The sequence below is a fragment of the Pseudophryne corroboree genome, chromosome 8 (assembly GCF_028390025.1).
Source record: "Pseudophryne corroboree isolate aPseCor3 chromosome 8, aPseCor3.hap2, whole genome shotgun sequence".
Taxonomy (NCBI): Eukaryota; Metazoa; Chordata; class Amphibia; order Anura; family Myobatrachidae; genus Pseudophryne; species Pseudophryne corroboree.
Window position 1 is genome coordinate 385,262,228 of NC_086451.1, and position 23,413 is coordinate 385,285,640.

Below are 23,413 nucleotides of genomic sequence, written 5' to 3' on the forward strand. Positions count from 1 at the left end.
GCAGATTGATCTGTTTAACATTCTCCTGATTGTATTCATCAGTGAGAGGTATCTCTTCATCTAATTTACAATCAGTAATGAATTTCACAGGGTCAATGGTAGAGGGCAAACATGCCCGCAGCACTGTCCGCCAATCTTTGTTATTGGGTTCGGCGGCGTTACCTAGTTCTTTAATAAACCTTTGACATGCGGCTAGATCTTTCCTGGGATCGGGAAATTCAGACATAATTGTCCTTAATTCTGTCCGGGACCAGGGACAATGCATTGCAATGTTCCTGACGGGAGTGACTCCCTGTGCGTCAGTCTTTCCATTGGGGACTGCGATCACCCTGACAGGATTAAGTTCAATTACATCACTCTGGGTTGATTCTACAATGTGAGGTGTGATTGTCTCTGCATAATGTACAGTTCCGTACTTACCTGTGGACACGACCTCACCTGTCCCTCCACTAGGGGCCTTCGCTACTGCTCTTACTGGTTGGGCCGTGCCCACTGTAGTATCTTGTATGGTGGCTGCTAGAGAGAGTGCCGATATCGTGGTGGGCTCATCTTCCTGGTCGCAGTCCTGAGGGAAGTTTAAGATGAGATACAACTTGCACGGGTTAGCATTAGCATCAATACACTTATCTACTTTACTCTTATTACCATAAATACATTTATTAAGTGAACTTTTATCGTATACCAGTATGCCATTCTCTGTAGCCATTTTCTCTCCTGTTATGTATGGTGGTGGTGGTGGTGCTGTTGCTATCAGTTTCCTGCCAGGGTTGGAACCAGCTGCTTGAGCTAATCCCTGTTGTATCTCACCCTCCTGTTGCCATAACTGTAAATAATCATAATGTCTAATCCTTTGTTTCTTGGATTTTATCAGACATATCCTTCTCCTTAGATTTTGCAACACCTCAGGATTAAAACTGCCTACCCTAGGGAACGGTTCCCTATCATCCACAGTCATTCGTTCCCACTCATTGCATAAGACCTCTGCGTGAGATCCATATTTTTCACACATTATGTACCTCGCCGACCCTTTGGGCCGCGGAATGATATCAACGTGAACCTTTGTTGATCGTCCCTTACTTGAGCAACTGGCCCCCATTCTTTGCAGGTATTGCCTTCTCAGCTAATCCTTACAAGAACCAAATTACTCAGTGGTAAGGCGACGGTGAAAGTTCTCCGAGCGCTCTCACCCACTCACGCCCCTATTGGCCAATACACCGAACACTGTGCCCAATGCTGGTCGTACCCAACCTCGGGCTCCTGCGTAACCGTTATTTACTGAGAGCGTGTGGGAGTATGCTACCCCTCCCAGTAAATATCAGTCGTTGGAGATTTCCTGAGTGAACAGCGAAACTCCCTTAAAATAAAAAACTGTTACACAAATCACGTTACGTGTACAATTAGCGACTATGACCCCGCAAATTGAGTGGGTATCAAGGTGAACTAACTAATGTACACAGTAGCGTGCGGTACAGTCGCACTGCGTATAAGTAACTATTACTTATCCGCCGAACGACCAACAGAATCGGTTGTTTAGGCTGCGAAACCTCAGCCGGAGCGTATTCTCTAAACAGGCCTATATGGGTAATACGCAAACCCCCGGGGCTGCGCTCTCTACCTCTGACCTTTCTCAGGCCACGGTTTTCAGAGCTTCGCTTGAACTGATCAGCAGATTTCTGACTTCGCCGACCTTTTGGTCTGCTGTAATACTAATTGCTCCTTTATACCTTATACAATGTTAACGTGAGAAAGCCACTCCCACGCCACCAAGTGTCCACTCACCTGATGTGGTCTCCTACGGGATCCCGAATTCTGGGTTCACAAAACCTTTATTTGCACACTCACTCTTGCTCACTCATATACACTTCGATTTTTCTGTACAGAAAATTACTTTCATTCAGGTAAAACAGGCTAATCCCAGAGGTGATGCAATAAGAGAAGGATCTTTTAAACTAAAATATTGGAAACTGAACAAATTTGTGCTATTATCGCGTGGCTACCGTATCGCCTAAACAATGCTATCATGTGATTTGTATTTAGTGGGCATATCTGTACGCACGTTGCGTAAACACGCCACGTGTGTAGGCCTTTGCGTTTCGTACGCAGTCCCGTACGCTGTTCGAGACACGTGTACAAAGGCCGGATACGCCCGCAGTACCACAAATAACACGTTTCTATAAATGTAAACGATATTCAACTATAATCGCTTACTAACACCACACAGTATCTCCTGTATAAACCTTTATAACTGGGTCAGGCTGCGTGTGTGTTTTACAATTACTCCCTTAAATATTACTCTTTACTTTTAACTAAAATAGCAACAAATTTCTCAGCACGTGATCAATGCTAATGGCAAACAAGAGGGTAGATATGCGAAAATACACAAATGAAATACAGGTGTGTGCGTGTGTTACGTGTGTTGCGTGCGCAGTTGGCACCAAACAGAAATTTACCAGATTTAAAACCAAACAATAGCTTTACGTTCTTACCTTCCGGATCCCACCAGCATCCCTTCAAACCAAGCAGAGCAGACACTTATCTAATCAGCACTAATGTATCCCCGACCACAAAACGGCAACAGGGGATACTACCTTCCCGCCCTTTGCTGATAGATAAAAGTCTGCCTTGTCCTGCTAGGCTGTGGATATGAGGAGAACCGGACGAGCTCCCAATTGATAATGTCAATTATTATCTTTAAACATAAAGCTATACACTAATACCGTGGAGCCGCTATACCACGTGCACGTGCTACGCACTTTGTACGCTATTTGCGTACAGAGTCCCGCACGTGGTACGCACTTGGCATACACACGCTGCGCTGAGTGTATGGAATACACACAGCGGGCGCACACACAGTTGATAACCTTTAAACCTTGTCAATAAAACACAGTAAGAATATGCTTATACTCTAAACCTTAGTAGTCAAATACTGTAATGATGTAACGCTTAAAACCCTTAACAATGTGTATGCTGTTTGAGCGATTGAGACGCTAAGAGAGCCCTTTGCAGGAAAGTGAAAACACAACACCGGGTTTGGTTAAAACCACAACAGCTCTAACACTGCCGTGGATTATTCAGAGAAAAAGGGGAAAAACAATACAAGTTATACACTACAAGCTAACACAGAAATCTAACAGAATAACAGAGAATAAGACGAACAATGGCGAACAATGGCTACAGAGAATATACATACGTGGGGAATCTTTCGCATGCGCGACCTGGAATCCAGTCCTCAGCTGTTCAGGTAGAAAGCCTTCAGAGACATGAGGCTGGCCAGGCAACAGTGGTCTTTATATACACAACATACATTCACAATACAATGGTACCTGTAATCTCATTGTTCATTGGACACAGGGATGTGTCTCTACATTACAGCAAAGGTCATAGGTGGATTTGAACAGGTGGGCTGTGTCTTTCCCCAACTGCTCTGGTGGGAGGTATCCTCAGGATTCCCGCCGCATGTGTAATTTACAGCAAATACAGTTAATGTTCATAATCTACTTCTGTACATAACTATACGCAGGAGCGAGCGATCCTTTCCTAACTAACACCGGAATGTTACTCTTAAAATACCCTACAGCTGGATACTAGACACCACCTTTCAACCTTTATCTGACCCTTCCTATCATGCAAAGAGGAATCTCTCCGTCCAGGAACAGTTTAAACTAATCATACTCGCTGACATGGTCTAGGGGGATATTAACTACAAAATGCACTATTTGGGTTAAATATGCTACGATCGAGTCGCACGCTACACGCTCACAAACTCCACCGTAAATACACATCTCATGCGCACGATCGCCGGAGCGATCTTACGCAACTTGCGGGTATGTGCACGCACGGGGGAACAGGTGCACGAGCAGCGTGCATGTGCATGAGGGATTAGTACAAGGGGTATGCATCATGATATTTTTCGACTTTGACACTCTCTACATCTCTCCATACCCTGCCGATTTCTCTCCATAACCTGTCTCTCTGCATCTCCATAATCTGTGTATGTCTCTCTAAAGCCTATGGGCCTAATTCAGACCTGATTGCTCACTAGCTATTTTTTGCAGCGCTGCGATCAGATAGCCGCCACCTATAGGGGAGTGTATTTTAACTGTGCAAGTGTGCGAACGCATGTGCAGCCGAGCACTGCAAAAAAGTTTTGTGCAGTTTCTGAGTTTCCCAGAACTTACTCAGCCACTGCGATCACTTCAGCCTGTCCGGGGCCGGATTTGATGTCAGACACCCGCCCAGCAAACGCTTGGACACGCCTGCGTTTTTTCCAAACACTCCCAGAAATCGGTCAGTTGCCACCCACAGACGCCTTCTTCCTGTCAATCTCCTTGTGATTGGCTGTGCGAATGGATTCTTCGTAAAATCCATTGCACAGCAACGATCAGCTTTGCACCCGTACAACGTGCCTGTATTGCGGTGCATACGCATGCGCAGTTCTGACCTGATCGCAGAGCATAACCTCTTGATGTTTCTCCATAACCTATGTTTCACCATAACCTGTCTCTATGGGGCCATTTGTTCTGTTTTCGGGTGTTAGGCACAAAATTAAGTATTCCTGCAATTAAGTATTCCAGTATGTAGGAGGGACCGCAGCAGGTATCTCTGATACCTGCTGCGATCCCTCCATTCCGGTAGCATCCGCATCCTTTAATGCTGCCAGATTAACTAATATTCGGAATGTGGTAGCCCATGGGGTTTCCAGATAATATATCTGGCCAATGTGGTTGCATTCTGCAATGCCATCCTGGGTGCTTATATTGTGCCCAGATCACATTGCAATTCGATCAATGATAAATGAGCTCCTGTGTCTCTCCATAACCTCTCTGTGTCGCCATATTCTGTCCCTCTTGCTCTCCATAATCTGCGTATGCCTCTCTGTAGCCTATGTCTTTAAATAACCTGTCTATGGGGGTTATTCAGGTCGCATCATCCCAATAACCCCGGTAGCAGTGCGCGGCCGCTGAATGTGATGTGACCGCATTGGATGCAACCGCAATTTAATTGCGGTCGCAGCAGCCGTGGATGGCCCACTGCAGCTAGGCTGCGTATGTAGGAGGTCCGCCGCCAATTTTTAGATCGGAGCGGCTACGTGTGACTTCACGCTGCCGCCAAAAATACTGCAGCCAACCCACCCGTTTTCCCTGCGATAGGGGCCCCAGCATGCGAAAGACTGTATTGCAGATTCTGCTTTTTAGCACAATCTGCAATCCGTACTGAATAGCCCCCTATATCACTACATATTCTGTCCCTCCACAATGTGTGTATGTGTCTCTCCATAATCTCTGTATGTCTCTCCATAATCTCTGTATGTCTCGCTCATGGCTGTCTGTGACCTATGTCTCTCCATAACCTAATCTTCACCATCTGTTTCATTGTATTTCCTGACCTACCTGACTCATTCCATCACTCTGTCTCATTCCCTTACACCCTACGCCTGTCTCATATTCTCCCTGATGTCGCTTTACCTGTGTGCCCAGACGCCCCCTCCCTCAGTCTGCCCCCCCACTTCATGTGTTCTTAGCTCACTCCCCCTTTCCCAAAGCCGTGCACCCCTGTACGTCCCCCCTCCTTCCTGTCTTCCCCCTCTCTTTGTCACCCACCTCCCCCTCTTACAGTACCCTAATCCTCTCCACCAATCGCCGGCCCCGTCAGCCTCCCAGACCTGTCTCCCACAGTGCACTCTGGGGGATGTAGTCCTTTCCTTCTCTTCTGCCAATACCTATCATCATCCAGAACTGCAAGTCCCAGCATACACCGCGGCCGGCTTCCCTCATCTGGGCCCGTGATTGGCTGCTGGTTGCAGAATGAATGAAATTGTACAGTATTGTGATATTAGAGGGGCTGCAGTGTTCCTGCTTAATACCCAGCAGCACCATGAACACAGCCCTGCACAACCCCCTCAAATCGTGAGTACATGTGTGTGACATAACTCAACCCCATTTCATGCGTGTGTGTGAGTGCATGTGTGCATGCATGACTTTTATTTTTGCATCTTGCAGATATATATATATATATATATATATATGTATATATGTATGTATGCACAATTGCACAATCAGTAATGTATATACATGGTATCTGTGTCTAGCAGTCTGATAGTAATGTACATGTGCAGCATATTTCCTCTCTCTGTATCAGCACCTACAGTGTATGTAGTAGACACCTGACTTCTATTAGTCAGCAGTTCTCTGTGTCTGCCTGCACTCTATATTATTTGCATTTTATTAGGGTTCTGTATAGAAAGGGCACATGTTAAGTGGGTCTGGCATCTGGATTGCACAGCAGCCTGTGTGCAGACATGAGCTGTCACTGCACCCTCTGTATTTTCTGTAGCCACCTGACTGTATAGGAACTCTGCAGCACTATGTTACAGAGAAGTGGGACGTGGGGTAAGCTGTATGCATTGTGAGCACATACTGTCCTTAATTCCTTCTGCACATCTGGAGAGACTGAACCCCATGTGACTGTCCGCTGTGCACCCTTTCACTGCTGTACTGCATGCTATCCACTCAGTGTGGCTGAGAACTGACTAATCCCCGTGACATTTTACTCTGTAGTCTATCATATTATTATTATTATTATTATTATTATTATGTATGTATGAGATAACATGCACCCACATACCCCCTGCACAGCTCAGTGTAGTGCGTCAGTGTTACAGCCGGCTGACTGAGTCCACGAGATGAACATTCCATTATCCATGTGTATTATCCATATGTGCCTCCTGGTCCTTGTATTCCCTCTTATTAATATTAGTATTGTTATATTTCTTGTGATGCATATTGCTCCCAATATAGTATTTCCTTTATTAAACTATTTATAATATGCACGTTTAAAATGCTGTTTCATTTTGCTGATGTAAAATTGGCAAGAAAGGATATTTATATTGACTTGTGTAATGACACTATGTACGTAGAGATGCAATGGCAGAAACTTCTTCTGCGTTCTGTACACATTTGTCATGTATCTTTCTGCAGAGGTGGTAGCGTGTGTGACCTGGAGCTAGATATCTTTGGCACAATATATACACCATGATATAATAACAGGTGTAGAGAGTATACAGGAGGCGTCTGTGACCTGTCTGTGACTGCAGACACAGTTCTCATAGTCATGTATAGGGATCACAGATGCTATATGTATTTGTGTGTCTATGTATTGTAAACTGATATGTATGATAGTAATAATGAAGTAAATCATTTATTTTCTGAATTGTAATTTATGCGCGCGCATTTTTAATCCTAATTAACTAAGTAGTACATTTTTATCTTTATTGTATTCATTTTCGTATCCACTAGACAGACATGACCACAAAACTACATCATTGTATTTTTAAGTGTCAGCTCAATATGACTTGCCCATGCAGTCAGTAATTCAAGTAGAGTTTGCTATATACAAAGATTCCTATTTCACGCTTAGTAAATTGCCAGACATACATGGCACGTGATTTCATCACTGCATACATACATAGCCATGGTAAAGTAACTCCCTACCACTGAGCCTGTCGCTACCGCCACACATACACAATACAGCAGAGGGTATAATCACCACACACACTTAACAACTGAGGAACTGACATCTTCCCAAATTGTACAAAATAGATTATGTACACACACTGTACAGTGTTGGATCTTATTTTACATACTCTAAATTAGAGGGTCTGAACGGCCTCTTGCTCTGTACATTGCATCGTCTGATACCCCCCCCCCCCCACACACACACATCGTACACAATACAAAGACACTGCATCATTTATTCAAAAAGTCATCTTGCAAAAATTGGCCAAAAATAATCCAAATACATTTCTTGCATTTTTTTTAAATAATTGTACCATGTTGTAGTATTGTAGTATTTGCATGCTTTTTCCCTATTAGCAATGCAAATAGCTTGTTAATGAGTTTTATTCCAGCCATCCATGTGCTTGTTCTAGGCCAGCCTTACTGTAGCAGTGGACAGTTTTAATCACATTTGCATACCTTATATTAATGGTTGCACATGTTTTATATGTATATATATATATATCACTAAAATATAATTGTTTTACCTGCAGCTAAATTAGATCCCCAGTTTTCAGAGCACCAACTGCTGGTTTATACATGTTTGTATTGTACAATGAAAGGTTTAACCTTCCCGCATTGTACGGTTTGTGGTATGATTTACTCGCAGTCAGTTGTGTTATCACACTTTACCATACTATACAGTGTATGATTTGATCTCCCTCTCTTCAAATATACTGCACAACTCACCAAACTGTACCTGATCTTCCCTACACATTGAACTCATCAGGATGTACATTGCTGCACTATATAATGGGGTCCTGATCTTGTTCCACATTGCAGAAGACAGATGTTGATACTCAACACTGTAAAATGTAGGGTATAAACTCCACCCACATTGTACAATATAGAGTCTGATCTCACCCCACATTGTATAATAAAATATCACACATTGGGGGTCATTCCGAGTTGTTCGCTCGCAAGCTGCTTTTAGCAGCTTTGCACACGCTAAGCTGCCGCCTACTGGGAGTGAATCTTAGCTTATCAAAATTGCGAACGAAAGATTAGCAGAATTGCGAATAGACACTTCTTAGCAGTTTCTGAGTAGCTCCAGACTTACTCGGCATCTGCGATCAGTTCAGTCAGTTTTGTTCCTGGTTTGACGTCACAAACACACCCAGCGTTCGCCCAGACACTCCTCCGTTTCTCCAGCCACTCCCGCGTTTTTCCCAGAAACGGTAGCGTTTTTTCGCACACACCCATAAAACGGCCAGTTTCCGCCCAGAAACACCCACTTCCTGTCAATCACATTACGATCACCAGAACGAAGAAAAAACCTCGTAATGCCGTGAGTAAAATACCTAACTGCATAGCAAATTTACTTGGCGCAGTCGCACTGCGGACATTGCGCATGCGCATTAGCGACTAATCGCTCCGTTGCGAGAAAAAAATAACGAACGAACAACTCGGAATGACCCCCATTGTACATTACAAAATCTGATTTCCTTCCTATTGTACAAGATCTGATATCCCCCACCCTGTACAGTACAAGACCTGATCCCCATTACATTGTAAAATACAAGACCTGATTCTCCACGCTGTACAATACAAGATCTGATCTCCCCCACGCTGTACAGTACAATATCTGATCTCCATGAAATTGTACAATACAAGATCTGATTTCCCCTACGCTGTACAGTACAATATCTGATCTCCATGAAATTGTACAATACAAGATCTGATCTCCCCCATGCTGTACAGTACAATATCTGATCTCCATGAAATTGTACAATACAAGATCTGATCTCCCCCACGCTGTACAGTACAATATCTGATCTCCATGAAATTGTACAATACAAGATCTGATCTCCCCCATGCTGTACAGTACAATATCTGATCTCCATGAAATTGTACAATACAAGATCTGATCTCCCCCATGCTGTACAAGATCTCCTCACCACCACATTGTACTATACAAGATCTAATCTCCTACACTGCACAATACTGGATCTGATCTTCTCCTTGCTGTACAGTACAATATCTGATCTCCATGAAATTGTACTATACAAGATCTGATCTCCCCCATGCTGTACAAGATCTCCTCACCACCACATTGTACTATACAAGCTCTAATCTCCTACACTGCACAATACTGGATCTGGTCTTCTCCTTGCTGTACAGTACAAGATTTGATCTCGCCCCACTCTGTACAATACAAAATCTCATAATCTCCATACTGTCCAACACAAGATCTCACCATCTTCACGCAGTACTAGATCTGATCTCCGTCTATGTTGTACAATTCAAGATCATACCATATTGTACAATAAAAGATCTGATCTCCCAAACATTGTACAGTACCCAATCTGATCTCCCCCCAGGCTGTACAATACAAGATCTCATCTCACTCATCACACTGCTCAATACAGGATTTGATCTATCTCCATGCTGGTACAGTACAAGAGCTCATCTCACCCATACTGTACAAAATCTCATTGCCTCCATGCTGTATAATACAAGATTTGATCTCCCCTATGCTGTACTGTACAAGATCTGACCCCCCCCCCCCCCCCATCTTGTACAGATACAAGATCTCATCTCCCCGACATTGTACAATACAGGATCTGATCTACCCAAATCATGTACCGTACAAGTTCTCATCTCACTCACACTGTACAAGATGTCAGCGCTATCCAACACAAGATATGAGATGAGGTGCTTCCATTGCAGCTAATTGAATTGACCCCTAGGAATATCTCAGATAGATCCACTGGGTTCTACTTTCCGCTAAATATAAATCAAAATAACTTTAAATGTAGCCTACTAAAGTAAAAGATATTATATATATATATATATATATATATATATATATATATATATATATATATATATATATATATATATAAAATCATAGGAGCCATAGGAATCACAGATGAGTCAGTAATTTACACACTGTAGGGGGTACTTGGCGGTCTATTTATGAAGCAGTGAAAAGTGTGGAGAAGTGAACCAGTGGACAAGTTGCCAATGGCAACCATTCCGCATTGAAGTAACATTTATAATTTGCATACTATACAATTTTACGGAGCAGCTGATTGGTTGCCATGGACAACTTCTCCACAGGCTCACTTCTCCACTCTTTTCACTGCTTCATGAATAGACCCCTTAGTATGAATAACCACACATAAGGAACACCAGTTGCTGGTACAACTATGGGAGGCCGATCACTGCTTATACCTCCGTAAAACTCAGCCTCCGAGACATATTACGCAAAACTGCTGGGAGCTGTTCCCTCGTGTCTAATTGAATCTGCCCCTTTGGGGGTTAATTTACTACAATTCCTATTATAGTATATATGTAATGCAATTTATTATCATGTATAGGTAATTATTTCTAAAACAACAATTTTAATGACTATAAATTATAGGGACTCATCTTTAAAACCTTAGCCAGGAAATTAGAGACTTCTGACAGTACTCCATATTCCACACTCTTAACAAAGTATATGGCACTAGGAGGTCTATTCATGTAGCAGTGAAAAGTGTGGAGAAGTTAGCCAGTGGAGAAGTTGCCCGTGGCAACCAATCAGCATTAAAGTAACATTTATAATTTGCATACTATACAATTGTATGGAGCAGCTGATTGGTTGCCATGGGCAACTTCTCGACAGGCTCACTTCTCCACACTTTTCACTGCTTCATGAATAGACCCCTGTGTAAGCTGATATAACTCAGATTGTTGGTGTATTATCAATAACAGCAGTGACTTTCTAGGTTTTGCTAAAATAGCAGAGGTCTAGGGTGGGCAAATGTGAGGGCTCTTGAGAGAAATCACTGTTCGATATATTTATATAAATTTACTCATATCGATATTCACGCCAGGGTTTCCTTAGTGATATATAATGTAAAAGTGTTCACTGTGGGGGGTATTAAATTAGAGCAGTTTTTTCACAATTTTTTAGGGTGAATGGGGATTCGCCCTATTCAATAGCAGAGGTGTTTTTTCTCCTAGGTGAAAAATTCGTCAGGAGCGAAAAACATGTGGATCGGAGAATCCATGTGTTTTCGCACCTGCGAAAACCTGGCCCGTTTTCGCCGATTTTGAGGCATTTTTTGCCAATGCCTTTTCACACAAAAAAAAAAAGAAGTGAAAAGGCTTTGGCGAAAATGCCTTAAAAATGCAAGAAAACAGCCGGCAATTGGATATGCAGAGGGGTGAATTCGATAGCTCCGAAATTGTCGGAGCTAATTGAATACCTGTATGTTTTATTTGTAATGCATTGTCTGCTATCAACTATTACAGCAAAACATGGCGTTCAATGGCTAATGTTTTCTGTATTCTTCCAAAAAGACCCTCTCTATACTTCCTCTAATTACTACATAAGTTTTCTTATATTATGTTCTAGCTCTTCCTATACATTATTTTATTTCCCAAAATATCTGCTTATAATTTCAGCATATAACACCTCCATATATCAGCTTATTTCATTTAATGAAACCCTTTATGTAATTTCAGTCACTATTTTATATAATTTTTCTATGGACTCTTTTAACACACCATATAAACCGAACCCACCCCCAGGGATTTCCAGCTATTATTTTATATCACTCCTCCACAGGGTAAATAAGCCTCCCTCATTCCCCAGAAATCCTTGAATCCATTTTCTCTTGCGTCCTAGAGGATGCTGGGGTCCAATTTAGTACCATGGGGTATAGACGGGTCCACTAGGAGCCACTGACACTTTAAGAGTTTAATAGTGTGGGCTGGCCCCTCCCTCTATGCCCCTCCTACCAGACTCAGTTTAGAAAATGTGCCCGGAGAAGCCGGTCACAGCTAGGGGAGCTCCTAGGAGTTTTCTTAAGGTGGGTACACACTAATAGATACATCTGCAGATCAATTGATCTGCAGATATATCTATGGACGGATCGGGCAGTGTGCTCTGCATACACACTTTCCCAGATCCGTCGGGGACTGACGTCATGAACTGGGCGGGCGTGTACACACGCCCGCACAGTTCAGCTGTCAATCACTGCCGGCCGCAGCAGCATGTGTACGGGCGGTCGGCCGACCGCCCTGTACACACACAGCAATGCGCCAATATATCGGTAGATATATTGGCCGTCGGCTGTGCTGCGCGACCGACGCGATACGTCTGTGAACGACGGAGTTCACAGACGTATCGGCCGTACACACTGGCCGACGGTCCCGCGATATATCGGCCGTTCAAGAGAACGGCAGATATATCGACCAGTGTGTACGGGCCTTTAGTTTTATTTTTTTATTAAAATTTAGAGTTTGTTGTTTTACAGGAAGGCTGCTGGCAACAGCCTCCCTGCTTCGTGGGACTTAAGTAGGAACCAACTTCCTGAAGAGTTAATGGTTCTCTACTCCGCTGACATGACACTGGGCTCCTGAGGGTGCTGATCGCAAGCCCACGAGGCGACCGCTCACTCCCACAGCATGGCCGCCAACCCCTAACAGAGCCAGAAGAAAGAAAAGTGGGGAAAATGGCGCCGGCATTCCGGTTAGCGGCTCGCCGGTGGGTATGGCGGCACAAGGGTTGGAGCGCAGCGCTGACAAGGCTGCGCTCCGGGAAGGCTCAGCTGCATACACATGCAGTACTTGAGGGGCGCCTGAGCCAGCGCATTACACCCTAAACTGATCACATAGTTAACAGGGGCTAATCCCGCTGTTAACACACACAAATCCTCAGGCCAGTATAAACAATGAGTGCGGGAAGCCGCGCACCAAAACAGGGGGCAGGGCTTCCTCTCAGAGCGGATCCAGCACTCACCAGCACCATTTTCTTCCTGCAGATCATAGGAACAAGACGCTGACAGGGAGCGCTGCCCTCCTCATAACTCCAGCTATACCTCTGCGGTACCAGGGTGTTATAGACAGGGGGGGGGAGTGTGATAATAATACTAATTACCCTATTAAGGTTAGTTAGTCAGCACCGGGCTTTTATCATAGTAACTGCCTACTGGGGCGCTGTGTGGCTGGCTCTTTATACTCTGTGTCTCTCTGAAGGTATTCTGGGGGAAACGGTGTCTGACATTTTCCTGTGTGTGTGTGTACATGTGTATATCCCACATTACCATGTCTAAGGACTCTGTATCCTATGCTGCAGAGTGTTTATCTTCTCCTGAGGAGTCTATTCCATGTACTCAGGACTGCAATATACTTTCTCAGCCTTCTGAATCCGAACCCCCATGGGTGGATTCTTTAAGGGGACTGATATCCCAGATTTCAACTAGGATGTCACATACTGAGAGGGAGACGCAGTTTTTGAGAAAATCTGTGGAGGGCTTGACGTATTCAGCACCCACTACTTCGTCTAAAAACCCACCTCCATATCTTGAAAAACGTACGCTTGCCCAGATAATGCAAGCTGACACTGATACCGACTCTGATACAGGGGACGGTGATGGGGATATGCAGGGGGGTCATGCATCCCTCGCTAAGGGGGTGCAATTAATGATTGAAGCAATTAGGGATGTTTTGCATATTTCTGAGAAGGTACCTGAGCAAGAAGAGGAATCTTATTTTACAGTAAATAAGAAATCCTCCATTACCTTCCCTGCTTCTAAGGAGTTAAACTCCTTGTTTGAAAAATCCTGGGAAAACCCAGAGAAAAAATTCCAGATCCCTAAAAGAATTCTCGTTGCTTTCCCTTTCCCTGAAGAGGACAGAAAAAAGTGGGAAAACCCACCTATAGTAGACGCTTCCGTATCTAGGTTGTCTAAAAAGGTGGTTTTACCTGTCCCTGGTTCAACTGCCTTAAAGAGCCGGCTGACCGCAAGATTGAGACTACGCTGAAATCACTATACACTGCTACAGGCGTGGCTTTAAGGCCCACTATTGCTTGTGCGTGGATTTCTAAAGCCATAGTAAAGTGGTCAGGCACATTACTGGAGGAATTAGATATTATGGATAGGAGTGACATTGACTTGTTTTACGTCACATACAGGATTCTGCAGGTTTCATGGTGGAGGCCATGAAGGATATTGGCCTGCTTAATGCAAGGGCTACTTCCATGGCAGTGTCGGCGCACAGAGGACTCTGGCTATGCCAATGGACTGCGGATACAGAATCCAAGAACAGTGTGGAGAACCTACCCTTCACAGGTCAGGCACTATTTGGGGATGCATTGGATGCGTGGATTCCCACGGCGACTGCGGGTAAGTTGACATTTCTTTACTCCGCAGCAGCACCGGCTAGGAAATCTTATCCGACGCCTACACTGCAGTCCTTTCGGACCGCAAAATAATTTTTTTTTAAACCCCTCCCACCTTCTTTAGAGGAGGTTGGGGAAAATCCAGAAAACCTGCACCAACAGGTTCCCAGGAACAGAAACCAGGCTCTGCTTCCTCCAAATCTTCAGCATGACGGTGGACCTCCCAGCCTGGAGATCGGGCAGGTGGGAGCGAGACTAAAGGATTTCAGTCACGTCTGGGCGTCATCGTGCCTGGACCCCTGGGTGACAGATATTGTTGCCCAGGTGTACAGACTGGAGTTTCAGGAACTCCAACCTCAGATTCTTCAAATCAGGCTTACCAGTTTCGCTGACAGAATGTACTATCCTACAGGAAGCCATTCAAAAGTTAGTACGAACAAATGTCATTGTTCGGGTTCCACCTCACCTAAAAAACAAGGGTTATTACTCAAATCTGTTTGTGGTACCGAAACCGGACAGTTCGGTGAGGCCTATATTGAACCTAAAGTCATTGAACCCCTACTTAAGGGTGTTCCATTTCAAGATGGAGTCTCTGAGAGCGGTGATCTCAGGTCTGGAAGAAGGGGAATTCCTGGTATCCCTGGATATCAAGGATGCGTACCTACACATTCCGATCTGGCTGCCTCACCAGGCCTATCTGCGGTCTGCACTACAGGACTGTCATAATCAGTTCCAGACATTACCATTTGGCCTCTCCACAGCACCAAGGGTGTTCACCAAGGTCACGGCGGAGATGATGCTCCTTCTCCACAAACAGGGAGTGAACATAATTCCATATCTGGACGATCTGCTGATAAAGGCATCTTCCAGGGAGAAGCTGTTGCAGAGTATTGCTCTCTCAACTCAACTACCGGGATCATGGGTGGATCCTGAACCTTCCAAAGTCACATTCGGAACTGACAAGGAGAACTGCCCTTCCTAGGGATGATACTCGACACGGAAGTGCAGAGGGTGTTTCTGCCAGTGGAGAAAGCGTTGGTGATCCAATCAATGGTCTGGGATGTCCTGAAGCCAGCCCAGGTATCGGTTCATCAGTGCATTCGCCTTCTGGGAAAGATGGTGGCCTCCTACGAGGCTCTACAGCAGGGGTGGGGAACCTCCGGCCCGTGAAGCCGTTTGCTCCGGCCCACCCGCTTCTCTCAGTGAGACACGCCGCCGCTCAGTCCGGCGGCAGCGTGTCTCAGCTGTCAGGACAGGGAGGAGAGCGCGGCTATTGTCGGGTGGCGGCGGCGGCGTGTAGGACTTGAAACCAGCCGCCGGTTCGTGAGCCAATCAGAGCTCGCGGACCGGCAGCCAATCAGGAGCCGCGGCTGCCGGTCCGCGAGCTCTGATTGGCTCTCGAACCGGCGGCTGGTTTCAAGTCCTACACGCCGCCGCCCAACATAGCCGCGCTCTCCTCCGTGTCCCGCCGAAAGCAGCACGGGGGGGGGGGGGGGGGCATTTGTATACCTGGCACTGTGGGGACATCTGTATACCTGGCACTGTGGGGGGCATCTGTATACCTGGCACTGTGAGGGGCAATTGTATACCTGGCACTGTGAGGGGCATTTGTATACCTGGCACTGTGGGGGCATCTGTATACCTGGCACTGTGGGGACATCTGTATACCTGGCACTGTGGGGGGCATCTGTATACCTGGCACTGTGGGGGGCATCTGTATACCTGGCACTGTGGGGGGCATCTGTATACCTGGCACTGTGAGGGGCAATTGTATACCTGCACTGTGAGGGGCATTTGTATACCTGGCACTGCGGGGGCATCTGTATACCTGGCACTGTGGGGACATCTGTATACCTGGCACTGTGGGGGGCATCTGTATACCTGGCACTGTGGGGGGCATCTGTATACCTGGCACTGTGGGGGGCATCTGTATACCTGGCACTGTGGGGGGTATCTGTATACCTGGCACTGTGGGGGACATCTGTATACCTGGCACTGTGGGGGGCATCTGTATACCTGGCACTGTGGGGGCATCTGTATACCTGGCACTGTGAGGGGCATCTGTATACCTGGCACTGTGGGGGGCATCTGTATACCTGATACTGTGGGGACATCTGTAAACCTGGCACTGTGAGGGGCATTTGTATACCTGGTACTGTGAGGGGCATTTGTATACCTGGCACTGTGGGGCATCTGTATACCTGGCACTGTGGGGGGGCATTTGTATACCTGGCACTGTGGGGGGCATTTGTACACCTGGCACTGTGAGGGGCATTTGTATACTTGGCACTGTGGAGGCATTTGTAAACCTGGCACTGTGGGGGCATCTGTATACCTGGCACAGTGGGGGCATCTGTATACCTGGCGCTGTGGGGGCATTTGTATACCTGGCACTGTGGGGGCAATTGTGGATCTGGCACTGCACTATTGGGGGCATATGTGTATCACGTCCCATTTTAACTGGCCACACCCATTTTTTGGGGCAGACCTCTAAGGGGTAGACCTACTGGGGGGCAGGGTAATTTTTTAAGTTGAGAATTTTTGTATGGCTCCCGAAGGATTTTATAAATATCCAAATGGCCCTCGGTAGAAAAAAGGTTCCCCACCCCTGCTCTACAGTATGAAAGATTCCATGCACGGTTCTTCCAGCTGGATCTCCTGGACAAGTAGTCGGGATGACATCTTCACATGCACCAACGGATACGCCTGTCGCCGAAAGCCAGGATTTCACTCCTATGGTGGCTGCAAACTTCTCATCTGCTCGAGGGCCGCAGGTTCGGGATCCAGAACTGGATTCTTCTAACCACAGATGCAAGCCTCAGAGGTTGGGGAGCAGTCACCAGGGGGAAAAACTTCCAAGGAAGGTGGTCACGTCAGGAAACTGTCCTTCCAGTAAACGTTCTGGAACTAAGGGCCATATACAACGGCCTTCTACAAGCGGCACATCTTCTGCAAGATCGTGCCATTCAGGTTCAGTCGGACAATGTCACAGTGGTGTCCTACATAAACAGGCAGGGCAGAACGAAGAGCAGAGCCGCAATGTCAGAGGTAACGAGAATCCTCCTCAGGGCGGAAAGGCATGCGCTGGCGCTGACGGCGGTCTTCATTCCGGAAGTGGACAACTGGGAAGCAGACTTCCTCAGCAGACACGATCTCCATCCAGGAGAATGGGGCCTCCACCCGGAGGTATTCGCAGAGGTAACAAGTCAGTGGGGTGTACCTCAGATAGACATGATGGCCTCTCGCCTAAACAAGAAGCTTCGGAGGTACTGTTCCAAGTCAATAGACCCACAAGCAGTGGCGGTAGATGCCCTAGTAACTCCGTGGGTGTTCCAGTCAGTGTATGTGTTCCCTCCACTTCCACTCATCCCAAGGATTCTCAGACTGATAAAAAGAACAAGAGTTCCGGCAATCCTCATTGCTCCGGACTAGCCAAGACGGGCTTGGTACCCGGATCTTCTGGAATTACTGCTGGAGGACCGGAGGCCTCTTCCTCTTCGCGAGGACCTTCTACAACAGGGGCCGTTCGCCTATGAAGACTTACCGCAGCTACGTTTGACGGCATGGAGGTTGAGCGCCAAATCTTAGCATGGACTGGCATTCGAACAGGGTCATTCCTACTCTGATCCAAGCTAGGAAGGGGGTAACGTCTAAGCATTACTATCGAATTTGGAAGAAATACGTGTCTTGGTGTGAGGCCAAGAAGTTTTCAATGGTGGAGTTTCAACTAGGAAGTTTTCTCCTCTTTTTGCAAGCAGGTGTGGATGTGGGCCTACGCTTGGGATCCATTAAGGTCCAGATTTTGGCCTTGTCCATTTTCTTCCAGAAACAATTGGCTGCTCTTCCTGAGGTTCAGACATTCTTTAAAGGAATTCTCCACATCCAACCACCCTTTGTGCCTCCTTCGGCACCTTGGGATCTTAATATGGTGCTGCAGTTCCTGCAATTGGATTGGTTCGAACCTTTTCAGGAGATAGACTTAAAGTTTATTACTTGGAAGGCGGTCACTCTGTTGACATTGTCATCTGCACGACGTGTGTCAGAATTAGGGGCATCGTCGCACAAGAGCCCCTACTTGATTTTCCATGAGGATAGAGTGGCTACTTGGTCAGGGTTGAACACGTTTGCTAAGTTCCATATGTTCGATACTTTGACCAAACTTGAGGTCCACAGAGGCCAATCAGTTCTGTAGGATCCTCAGCACTCTTCCTCCCGTACTGGGAGCTTTGGTACATCCCCATGTTACTAAATTGGACCCCAGCATCCTCGTCTAGGACGTAAGAGAAAATAGGATTTTAATTACCTACCGGTAAATCCTTTTCTTGTAGTCCGTAGAGGATACTGGGCGCCCTCCCAGTGCTTCGTTTTCCTGCTTTGTTACTTGGTTAAATATTGTTGGTTCAGTCGTTGCTGAATCGTTTCAAGTTGGTTAACTTGGATTTCCTTTTGTTCTGTGTGAGCTGGTGTGAATCTCACCACTATCTGTGTATTTCCTTCTCTCAAATTATGTCCGTCTCCTCGGGCACAGTTTCTAGACTGAGACTGGTAGGAGGGGCATAGAGGAATGGCCAGCCCACACTATTAAACTCTTAAAGTGCCAGCGGCTCCTAGTGGACCCTTATTTACCCCATGGTACTAAATTGGACCCCAGCATCTTCTATGGACTACGAGAAAAGGATTTACCGGTAGGTAATTAAAATCCTATTATTTTATATACTGTAATTCCTCTATAATTGTGGTTCTCAAACTATGTGCCATGGCACCCTGTGGTGCCTCGGGTACTTGCAGAGGTGCCTCGAATTGGTGGTCCAGGACCAATGCATTTTATTTATGGTCAATGTAATAGGCAAAACCAGTGCTGGTGGCTGTCAGTCATAAAATATATGGATAAACATAAGTTAATCTTGTCTCTCACCACACATCTGAACCTAAAGATGACAGACAAACACAATTTACTTAATTTAATATTACTTTTTAAATCTCTCAAAAAGAAACTTATAGTCTAGGGGTGCCGTGAAAATAATTCTGATACTCTAGGGCGCCGTGATTCCAAAAAGTTTGTGAACCACTGCTCTATAGGGTCTTCTAACACTCCATACACATCTCCTCCATTCCCCGTAGATCCTTCCATCCATTATTTTATATCATTCCTCTATAGGGTTTTCTTACACTCCATATACACCCCCTTCCCCTTCCCCCCTCCATTCCCCGGAGATCCTTCCGTCCATTGTTTTATATAATTCCTCTATAGGGTCTTCTAACACTCTGTATACACCTCCTCCATTCCCCCGGAGATCCTTCCATCCATTATTTTATATAATTTCTCTATAGGGTTATCTAATACTCCATATAAACCTCCCTCATTCCCCAGAGATCCTTCCATCCATTATTTTATATCATGCTTCTGTAGGGCTATCTAACACTCCATATACACCTTTCCCATTCCCCGGAGATCCTTCAATCCATTATTTTATATCATGCCTCTACAGGGTTTTCTAACACTCCATATACACCTCCTCCATTTCCCCGGAGATCCTTCCATCCATTATTTTATATAATTTCTCTATAGGGTTGTCTAATACTCCATATAAACCTCCCTCATTCCCCAGAGAACCTTCCATCCATTATTTAATATAATTTTTCTATAGGGTTTTCTAATACTCCCATATACACATTCCCAATTCCCCGGAAATCCTTCTATCGGTTATATTAGTAAACTATATGGCCTTCTAATACTCCATATTAACCTCCCTCATCCCCCGGATATATTTTCATCCATTATTTTATATAATTCCTCTATAGGGTCTTCTAATACTCCATATATACCTCTCCCATTCCCTGGAGCTTCTTTCAGTTTTTCATGTATGTCATTCCTCTTTAGCGTCTTCTAATACTCCATGTAACCCAACCCACCCCTTGGTGTTCCTTCCATCCATTGTTTTATATAATTTCTCTATGGGATCTTCGAGCATTCCATGCAACCCCCTACCCCTAGAGATTAAGTATTATAGAATTCTTCTACAGGGTCTTCCATTAGTTCATACGTGAACCACATAGTAGCATCATTTTAGTATACATTCCCAGACACTGCTGCTTGGGATGTACATATAAGCACGTCATCTCCATCATGGCATGTAAATAACCCTATTCTTATTTTAAAGTATACTTATATTTAAAATAAATAGTAACTTTGAAGCCCATGGAATAATAATAGTTGGTGAGCATTATATTATACCATATGCAGAGTAAAGCTGGGGACACATTGAACAATGTAATGTAGGTTGGATTGACATATTGCTCCTCCTTCATTACACATGCCGCGGTTGCTAACTTTATCACTAGGTTTGATGTGCAGCACACCAAACCTGGCAACGCATATGGGGCACACACACTGGGCGGTACGTCCGATATGTCGTTCTAAATCGGCCCAAAACGACATATCGAGCCAATATCGGCCTAGTGTGTACCCGGCTTAATATAAACTGTTTTGTGTAATTGGCCTTTATTGAAGAATGCGGATATCCGTAAGAATGAAGGTTTCCTGGGACAAACCTTCAACACCTGGGACAGTTGGCAACGATGATAAACTCCTTCAATAACTCCACTTATTACTCCATATACGAGCATCTTCCCTATAATTCCTCCTCCATTACCGTATGTCACCAAGTTCTAATATTCCAGATATTTCTCTTAATTATTATTATTATTATTATTGTTATTATTATCTTACCTACCGTTATTTAAAAAAAATTGCAAAACAAGCAAACAGCCACTTACAAGTTAAGACTATGCAGGACAAGTACATGGTATGTAAACATTGCTGTATCATTGGTCATAATACTCAGATAAGCATCAGGGTGGCAGAAACCGAAGGTTAGGTGCCGTTTTCGGAAGTATGGAGTAGATGATAGTATAAGTAAGGGAAGACAAAGCACATGAGGGAAGAGGGCCCTGTTCGTGGGAGTTTCCATTCTAAAGGGGAGGGGCAGGCAGACAATGGCAACACAGTTGGGGTAGACAGTGAGCATGGAACAGAGGGTTAGGATGAGCGATGGCTGGGTTTGATGAAGAGGTGTAGAGTCTGATAGAGAGAGGGAGAGAATTCCAGAGGTAGCGAGCACCATGGGAAGAATCTTGGAGTTGGGAGTGGGAGGAAGTAATCAGATGGCAGGAGAGGCGGGTGGGAGTGTGAAGGGAGATAAGGTCAGAGATGTAAATGGAGTGGAATGGGTGAAGGCTTTGTGAGTGTGAGAAGCTTGACGTGGGTTCTGAAGGGAATCCAGTGTAATGCTTAGATGAGAGGAGAAGCAGGCACAGTACGTTTGGAGAGGAAGATGAGGCGGGCAGCAGCATTGAGGACAGATTGACATTTAACTTTTCTGATACATCTTCTCTGTATCTCTTTTATAACTACATTGAACATGTATTATTCCATTTATCCCCTCCATGTAGGTCCAGCTATTTTTCCATATTGGAGATAAGAGCAAAGCCAAAAAAAAAACCCACATTTTTTTGGGAGCACTCGTTTGTAATAATAAAGTAAAATATGTAAATAGAGTAAGGTGTATATGATTAGTATAAAACTTAACCTTTAAGCTTTCCATATTACCAGGACCTATATCTTTCATTTTAATCCATAGAGCTCCTTTCTATAACACTTGTTATTCCAGATGCCCCATTCATCCTTATAATAACCCATTACTTTATATAAACTCTCCCAATACCATTTCCTATTGTTCCAAAGTTAATAGGTATATAACACCTGCTATAACTCCTCCCATTATCCCATGAAACCCCTCCCATTGACTCCTCCCTGTAATGCCTCTCTATAACTCTACCAGTAAACCATATTATCCCCCTCCCCCTAATTTCTCCGATAATACTTTACTTAATTCCTCTTAATTCCTCTTACTCTTCCTTACAAACCACTTCTCTGTTCCATAGAGGTACATTAATTGCAGCACTTCTTACTAGCCCCCTATTACATAGCTGGCCCTACATATTATCCTTCCTGCAAATAATTGTATTTTTGTTAGGTGCCAATCTGCAGCCTCTCTTCTTGGTGCAGGGCCTTTGAAATGTTAATGCACTTGTTCTGCTGCATATATACATATATATTGGGATTTGATGTGTGCAGGGTGTGCAAGTATTAATGTGTCAGCGCCCTGCCCCCCTCACACCCACACAATGATACGCTGGAGTCTTGTGTCTGTTCTGCAGGTTAGCTGTCTGGTGGGATATGTGGGTGGGGGAGCTCGTAGGGGAAGGAAAGAAAAGGGGCGTATGTGTGTTTGGTGGGGAAATAAAATGTGGGTTTAAAAAGAAAGGGTTTTTTTTTGGGGGGGGGGGGGGTGGAGATATAATAGCAGTGTGGAAGATATTGCTAAAGAGTGGGCTGGAGGAAAGAGGGCAGACTGTTAGGAGAATGAATATATCAGGGTTTTGCAGAAATTTCCCACTTATATTTCCTCTAGACATGTTCTAAGTCAATGCAGACAATTATGCCAGAGAAGCACAGACTGCAACCGCTCCGAAAACAGCCCCCAGTTCTGCATCTCAAAGTCAAGGACATGGCTTAAAGGTTAAAGGGGAATTAATCCTAAATAAAAGAACAAAAGGTTCCCATACATGCTGCAATTCTTATCACGGTTTAACTGGTTGCAATACATATAGGCTGGAAGAGGGCACTGATACGGGTCAATATCTGATCGCGATGTTTCGGATGCTGAACGCCTGGAGTATC

At 45.0% G+C, this 23,413-nt stretch overlaps 1 protein-coding gene across 2 annotated transcripts in view; it reads left to right on the forward strand.

Annotated features, from left to right (window-relative positions):
* The first annotated feature begins 5,790 nt into the window (after window positions 1-5,790).
* DPF1 (double PHD fingers 1) overlaps window positions 5,791-23,413 on the forward strand; it is a 225,842-nt gene continuing 208,219 nt past the window's right edge. The window contains exon 1 of one of the 2 annotated variants that reach the window (XM_063937657.1): window positions 5,791-5,906. In XM_063937657.1, coding sequence (XP_063793727.1) covers window positions 5,809-5,906 — 98 coding nt within the window. In that variant the 5' untranslated portion in view covers window positions 5,791-5,808. The remainder of the gene's footprint in view (window positions 5,907-23,413) is intronic. The other variant, XM_063937658.1, reaches the window with a different exon arrangement.